This window comes from Panthera leo, chromosome C1 (genome assembly GCF_018350215.1).
Source record: "Panthera leo isolate Ple1 chromosome C1, P.leo_Ple1_pat1.1, whole genome shotgun sequence".
NCBI lineage: Eukaryota > Metazoa > Chordata > Mammalia > Carnivora > Felidae > Panthera > Panthera leo.
Genome location: NC_056686.1, coordinates 157390835 through 157398597, shown reverse-complemented (window position 1 = coordinate 157398597; position 7763 = coordinate 157390835). Strand labels below are relative to the sequence as shown.

The window sequence follows — 7763 nt, the reverse complement described above, 5'->3', positions numbered from 1 at the left end:
TATTCAACTCTGGTATATGTAGAATGAAAACAGCATAGTCAGTATACACATGAACTAGTACTCAAATAAACTGGATTTTTGGAAACTGACATTTGAATTCCACATAATTTTCACATGTCATGAGATACTGTTTTCCTTTTGATTTTTTTCAACCATATAAAATTGTAAAAATTCTCCATAGCTTCTGTTCTATACAGAAATAGGCATCTGGTAGATTTGGCCTGCAGTTTGAACTCTGTTCAAGATTGTTAGTCCCTGGAAGGCAAGAGCTACATCTTAGACAACTTCATGTCTATCTCACACAACACCTGCCACAAAACCTTTCAATAACCAGGTCCATGTTATTTGTGGAATTAATGTGGCATAAAAAGAAGACATATATCTATGCCATTGAAAAAAATCAGAAAACTTGAATGGTTTATGACAATTTCATTTATTGTCTTATTCTTTCAGCTACAAGGAAGTTTGGAGAAACAAAAAAAGTGATCAATTTTCCTTGTGCAACTTGACATAAGCAGAGTCAACCACTGAAATACTGTTGCCACGTAAAGGACCCAGTGGGTAATGTGGCAGTCCCTTCACCCTAAGGTTTATTAAAAAAGAAACAACTCATTTGGAGTATAAATGTTTTAAATTACACACTTGCTTTTGAAAAGTGTGTGAACAGGGGTTTGTATCAGTGTGAAGAAAAGAGCAAGAAATTCTGAGGCCTTTCAGGAGGACAAAAACACAGGAAGTTCCGAAGGCACTTTTCAGTCTATTTCGATTGCCACATAGATTTTTACAAAAAGAAAATAGAGTAAAGCTGGCTCTCTATTGTGGATTTTCATTTATTTTTTCTCTTCTTGTTGGAATTTTATTGATTGTAGCAAGATACACTTAAAATTTACCATTTTAGTAATTTAAAGGATACAATTCAGTGGCATTAAGTATATTCACAATGTTACACAACCATAACCACTATCCATTTCCAGAATTTATCATCATCCCCAACAGAAACTCTGTACCTATTAAGCAGTATCTCTTGGGTCCCCTTTTCCCAAAGACCCCAGTAACCACCATTCTATTTTATGTCTCTGTGAATTTGACTACTGTGTGCACATATCACATACATGTGGAATCATATAGTGTTAGTCCTTTTGTGTCTTATTTCACTTAGCATAATGTTTTCAAGGTTCATCTATATTGTAGCATGTACCAAAACTACATTCCTTTTTTGGCTAGATGATATTGCAGTGTGTGTATATATCACATTTTATTTATTCATTCATCTGTTGATGGACTCTTGGATTATTTCCACCTTTTGGGTATTATAAACAGTACAGAAGTGAACATTGGCATACAAACATTTGCTTGAGTTCTTATTTTCAGTGTTGTTGGCTATATACCCGGGAATGAAATTGCTGGGTTTATTGTAATTGACATTTGATAAAACACCAAACTGTTTTCCACAGTGGCTACATTGTTTTTATGTTCCAGTCATCAGTGCACAAAGGTCCTGATTTCTCCACATTGTTATTTTCTATTTGTTTGTTTCTTTGTTTTTTTACTATGATCATCCTAATGTGTTGAAGTGGTATCTCATTGTGATTTTGGTTTGCTTTCCTCTAATGACGAATGACATTGAGCATCTTTTCATGTGCTTTTTGGATATTTGAATATCTTCTTTGGAGACATATCTATTTGCCTGAGACAATCTCTTTGCCTGTTTTTTAAATTGAGTTGTTAGTCTTTTTGTTGTTGAGTTGTAAGAGTTCTTTATATATTCTGGATTCTAGACTTTTATCACATTTATGATTTATAAATATTTTCTCCTATTCTGTGAGTTCACTCTGTTGATTGTGTTCTTTGGGGTACAGAAGTTAAAACATTTTTTTTTTAATTAAAGTATAGTTGACCTATGTTATGTTAGTTTCAGGTGTACAACATAGTGATTCAATAGTTCTGTGCTCACCACTGTAAGTGTAGTTACAATCTGTCACCATACGTTATTATAATATTATTGACTAGATCCCTTATGCTGTATCATAGTCATCCCCATGACTATTTACTTTCAGTTATACAATAAATAAGAAATTTAAAAATTTTTGATGAAGTCCAATTTATCTTTTTTTTCTTTTGGTGCTTGTGCTCTTGGTGTCATATTTTATTTGATCTTATTATTAGTTAATTTTTTTTAATGTTTATTTATTTTTGGTAGATAGAACACAAGCAGGAGAAGAGAAGAGAGAGGGAGACACAGAATCTGAAGCAGGCTGCAGGCTCAGAGCTGTCAGCACAGAGCCTGATGCGGGGCTCAAACCCACAGACCACAAGATCGTGACCTAAGCTGAAGTTAGACACTTAACTGACTGGGCCACCCAGGTGCCCCTCTTATTATTAGTTTTTAAAGATCCAAGTTGCAAAGTACTTTATTAACAGCATATTTTAAAAAAATAATCTCTATGCCCAATATGGGGCTTGAACTCCTAGCCCCGAGATCAAGAATCACATGCTCTACTAACTCAGCCAGCCAGATGCCCTGGTGTTATATTTTAGAAAGCATTGCCAATCCAAGGTCATTTGCCCGTATGTTTTTTTTTTTTTCCTATGAGTTTTATAGTTTTAACTTAAGTCTTTGATCCATTTAGAGTTAATTTTTATTTACGGTACAAGGTGTAGGGATCCAACTTCATTTTTTGTCTATAGATATACTGTGGTCCCAACACCATTTGTTGAAAAGTCTATTCTTTCCCCATTGAATGGTTATGGGTGGCACCCCAACCAATTGACCACAGATGTACGGGTTTATTTCTGGACTGTCAATTATTTTCTATGGATGTATGTCTCCGCTTATGCCAGAAACACATTGTTTTCATTCCTGTAGCTTTGAAATAAGTCTTGAAATTATGAAGTGTGAGTTGTCTAACTTGATTCAGATTATCTTTTTTCAAGATTGCTTTGGCTATCTTTGGGGTCCCTTGCAATTCCATATAAATTTTAAGGTTGGCTTTTCCATTTCTGCAAAAAATGCCATTGGGATTTTGGTAGGATTACATGGAATCTGAGGATTATTTTGGAGACTATTGCTATTTCAACAATATTGAGTCTTCCAATCCATGAACACAGGCTGTCTTTTCCTTTATTCTTGCTTTCTTTAATTTGTTTCAGCAATGTTTTCAATCTATAAATCTTTTGTCTCCCTTGGTTAAGTTTATTCTTATGTATTTTATTCTTTTTATGCTATTATAAGTAGATTTTTTTTTCTTAATTTATTTTGGATTGTTCATTGCTAGTGTATAGAAATACAAGTGATTTTTGTGTGTTGATTTTGTAGCCTGCAACTTTTCTGAAATCATTTATTAGCTCTAACAGTGTGTGTGTGTGTGTTCTTTAGGGTTTTCTACATATGATATCATGTCATCTTTGAACAAAGATAATTTTACTTCTTCCTTTCCAATTTGGATGCTTCTTATTTCTTTTTCTTGCCTAATTGTTTTAGTTAGAACCTTCAGCCCTATGTTAAATACAGTGGTGAAAATGGGTATTCTTGTTTGTTCCTGATCTTAAGAGAAAAGCTTTCACTTTGTTCACCATTGACTATTGTATTAGCTGTGGGTCTTTCAGATAAATTCTTTATCATATTGAGGAAGTTTCCTCCAACTCCTAGTTTATTGAGTACTTTTGTTTATCATGAAAAGTGAGTTTTGCCAAACACTTTTTCTGTACCAACGGCAGTGATCATGTGGTTTTTATCATTCATTTTGTTAATATGATATATTACATTAATTGATTTTTATTTATTAAACCACCCTCACATTACAAGGATAAATCCCACTTGGTCATGGTGTATAATTCTCTTATTGTATTACTGAGTTCAGTTTGCTGGTATTTTGTTGAGGATTTTTACATCTATATTTATAATGGATATTAGTCTATTATTTTTTTTTCAAAATTTTATTTAAATTCTAATTAGTTAACATATAGTGTAATATTGGTTTCAGGAGTAGAATTTAGTGATTCACCACTTACATATAACATGCATTGCTCATCGTAACAAGTGCCCTCCTTAACACCCTCATCCATTTATAGCCCATGCCCCACCATCTCCCTCCATCAATCCTCAGTTCATTCTCTATAGTTAAGAGTCTCTTATGGTTTGCTTCCCTCTCTCTTTTCTCCCCCTTCCCATATGTTCATATGTTTTATTTCTTAAGTTACACATTTGAATGAAATCATATGATATTTGTCTTTCTCTGACTTATTTTGCTCAGCATAATACACTCTAGCTCCATCCACATCATTGCAAATGTCAAGATTTCATTCTTTTTGATGGCTGAGTATTATTCCATAGTATGTATATACCACATCATCTTCTTTACCCATTCATCAGTCAATGGACATTTGGGTCCTTTTTTCCATAATTTGGCTATTGTTCATAATGCTGCTATAAACATTGGGGTGCATGTGCCCCTTTGAATCCATATTTTTATATCCTTTGGGTAAAATACCTCATAGTACAATTGCTGGGCCATAGGGTACTTATATTTTTAACTTTTTGAGGAATCTCCATACTGTTTTCCAGAGTGACTGCACCAGTTTGCATTCCTACCAACAGTGTAAAAGGGTTCCCCTTTATCCACAGCCTCACCAACATCTGTTGTTTCCTGAGTTGTTGATTTTAGCCATTCTGTCAGGTGCGAGGTGGTATCTCATTGTGGTTTTGATTTGTATGGTCTATAATTTTCTTTCTTTCTTTCTTTCTTTCTTTCTTTCTTTCTTTCTTTCTTTCCTTTCTTTTTTTGGTAATGTTTATTTTTGAGAGAGAGAAGCAGAGCACAAGTAGGGGAGGGGCAGAGAGAGAGGGAGATGCAGAATCTGAAGCAGGCTCTGGGCTCTGAGCTGTCAGCACAGAGCCCAATGTGGGGCTTGAACCCACAAACTGTGAGATCATGACCTGAGCCAAAGTCAGACGCTTAACTGACTGAGCCACCCAGGCACCCCTATAATTTTCTTTTCTTTATAGTATTTTTGTCTAGTTTTGGTATCAAGGTAATTCTAGCCTCATAGAATTAGTTAGGAAATGTGTCCTCCTATTCAGTATTCTTGGAAGAGTTTGAAAATGAGTGGTGTTAATTTTGCTTTAAGTGTTGGGTAGAATTCACAAGTGAAGTCATCTGGTTCTGGGCTTTTCTTTGTTTGGAGGTTTTGATAACTAATTCAATTTCCTTACTTGTTTTAGGTCTATTCAGATTTTCTCTTTCTTCTTGAGTCAGTTTTGGTAGTTTATGTACCTTTCAAATTTGTCCATTTTATTCATTGCATTTTGTTTTTTCTAGGTCCAGGGAAATCTCCCAAATTTAGCTAGAAGCTAAAATGATTATGATATATAAAATTTTTATTTTAGGAGTCTTAAAGTTTTCAGATAATGTTTTAATATCTAATGAATAGGTAAATAGGTTTTTGCCTGAGTAATATGCTTAGTGCATAAATACTTAGTGTTTCTAGATTGCCCTTTTTCTGAGCATCCCAATTTCTAAGACACCTAGCTTTTATGTTAAGTATGTACTTTTATCAATGAAAGACTTTTAATGAGGGAATTCATAATTTTACTCTTCAAAAACATACCTAATATAAGAACCTGGATATAGGGCTGCAGCTCCTGCACTCGCAGCTGCCTGCCTGCCCCTCCCTCTCCTCCTACCAGTGCCACAGACCCGGAGCCGGAGCCGCCGCCGCCACAGCTACGGACACTATGGCTTCTGGAGTTACAGTGAATGATGAAGTCATCAAAGTTTTTAATGATATGAAAGTAAGAAAATCTTCTACACAAGAGGAGATCAAAAAAAGAAAGAAAGCTGTTCTCTTCTGTTTAAGCGATGACAAAAGACAAATAATTGTAGAGGAAGCAAAGCAGATCTTGGTGGGTGACATTGATGATACTGTAGAGGACCCCTACACATCTTTTGTGAAGTTGCTACCTCTGAATGATTGCCGATATGCTTTGTACGATGCCACCTACGAAACAAAAGAGTCTAAGAAAGAAGACCTAGTATTTATATTCTGGGCTCCTGAGAGTGCACCTTTAAAAAGCAACATGATTTATGCTAGCTCTAAAGATGCCGTTAAGGGGAGCCTGGGTGGCTCAGTCGGTTGAGTGTCCGACTTCAGCTCAGGTCACCATCTCACAGTCCGTGAGTTCGAGCCCCGCGACGGGCTCTGGGCTGATGGCTCAGAGCCTGGAGCCTGCTTCCGATTCTGTGTCTCCCTCTGTCTCTGCCCCTCCCCCGTTCATGCTCTGTCTCTCTCTGTCTCAAAAATAAATAAACGTTAAAAAAAATTAAAAAAAAAATAAAGATGCGTTAAAAAGAAATTTACAGGTATTAAACATGAATGGCAAGTAAATGGCTTGGATGATATAAAAGACCGTTCAACACTTGGAGAGAAATTGGGAGGCAACGTAGTAGTTTCTCTTGAAGGAAAACCCTTATAAAGTGCCAGTCAAGTGCCATCTGGATCTTAAGGAGCTTCCATTTCTCCAGCTCAATCAATTGAAATAGGGTTAGTTGTTTTTTGTTTCTGTTTTTGTTTTTTTTTCTCTTCCCACTGGGTCCTTCCAATACAGTGAATGAAGGAAATACCATTCATGTAAGCAGCCTATCAGTGATTGCCATTAGACTGTTTAATACTGTTACTTTTATGTAGAACCCAAGGAATGCCTTCCCGTCATATTTTAGCCAAAACAACTGGTTATATGCCTCCCTTGCAGCAAGCACTACAGTGAAAGTGATTGTCAATGTGAATAGCTTAGAATACTGCAAAGGGTAAGCTGATTGAATGCCTTGAAAGTATTATCCACTGGTCAGATGGTAAACTTTATTCAGTATTATTTATAGTTTCACTTGATTGCAGTTCTGTGAGGCTTGAGCATTCATACACCTCATCTGCCTTGACAAGCCTATTTTTGTGACATGGCAGCACAGATATAACACTATGCATTGAAAGCACTTTTTTTGTAATGAGTTTAACTCACTCTCCATCCCCCAAAAGGAATGCCAATTAAGTTTTGTTAACAGTGTCACCAGCTTATCCTAGTACCTCAGTATTCATTCCTGTTACCTGCATATCTTAAAAGAAACAGCTGTTAATGCCTTTTTGTTTTCCATTGAGCGTACACTACTGAATAAGTGTAGGAGTTTACGTTTACCATGTAAGTTTGGCAACACTAAAAATATTTTGAATATCAGTCATGATGGCAATTTCTGTATAAAAGAGCCTTAAATGGAACATTGTTTTTCAGATCAAACTCCTTACCCTCACAAAAATGACCACATCGCAATAAAAGTTGTGGCATATTACCAAAAGAAAAAAAAAAAAAAAAGAACCTGGATATAAATAATGGAAAGGAGATCTTGGGTGGATAAAAAGGGTGGATAAAAATACTTATCACATAAGGTTGTTGGGCACTATAATGCATCAATTAAAGGATTTTATTATATTCCTTCTTCCTCATTTCAGCCATATATGAATTACTTATCTTTCAATATTCAGCTTATAGATCATTTTATTCCCCAACCTTGATTTTTCCCTTTCAAAGGGGAGATAGGTGTGCCCTCCTGTGTGTGTCCATAGAAATTGTTTTTTCTCTTTTCATAAAGATGGCATATATTCTTATAGATAATTTAAATAACATAGAAAAGTTAAAAAAGATCACCTCAAATCCCACCATTTGGAGCTAAAGACTTGTACTGGTTCAGTGATCATTCTTTTAGAGTGGAGTTCAA

At 35.4% G+C, this 7763-nt stretch overlaps 1 protein-coding gene across 1 annotated transcript; it reads left to right on the top strand.

Annotated features, from left to right (window-relative positions):
- Nucleotides 1–5732: 5732 nt before the first annotated feature.
- Nucleotides 5733–6775, top strand: LOC122227859 (cofilin-2-like). Its single transcript, XM_042952585.1, has 2 exons — nt 5733–6102; nt 6340–6775. The coding sequence occupies exons 1-2, from the start codon at nt 5735–5737 to the stop codon at nt 6470–6472; spliced, it is 501 nt and encodes a 166-aa protein (XP_042808519.1). The 5' UTR covers nt 5733–5734; the 3' UTR covers nt 6473–6775.
- Nucleotides 6776–7763: the final 988 nt, after the last annotated feature.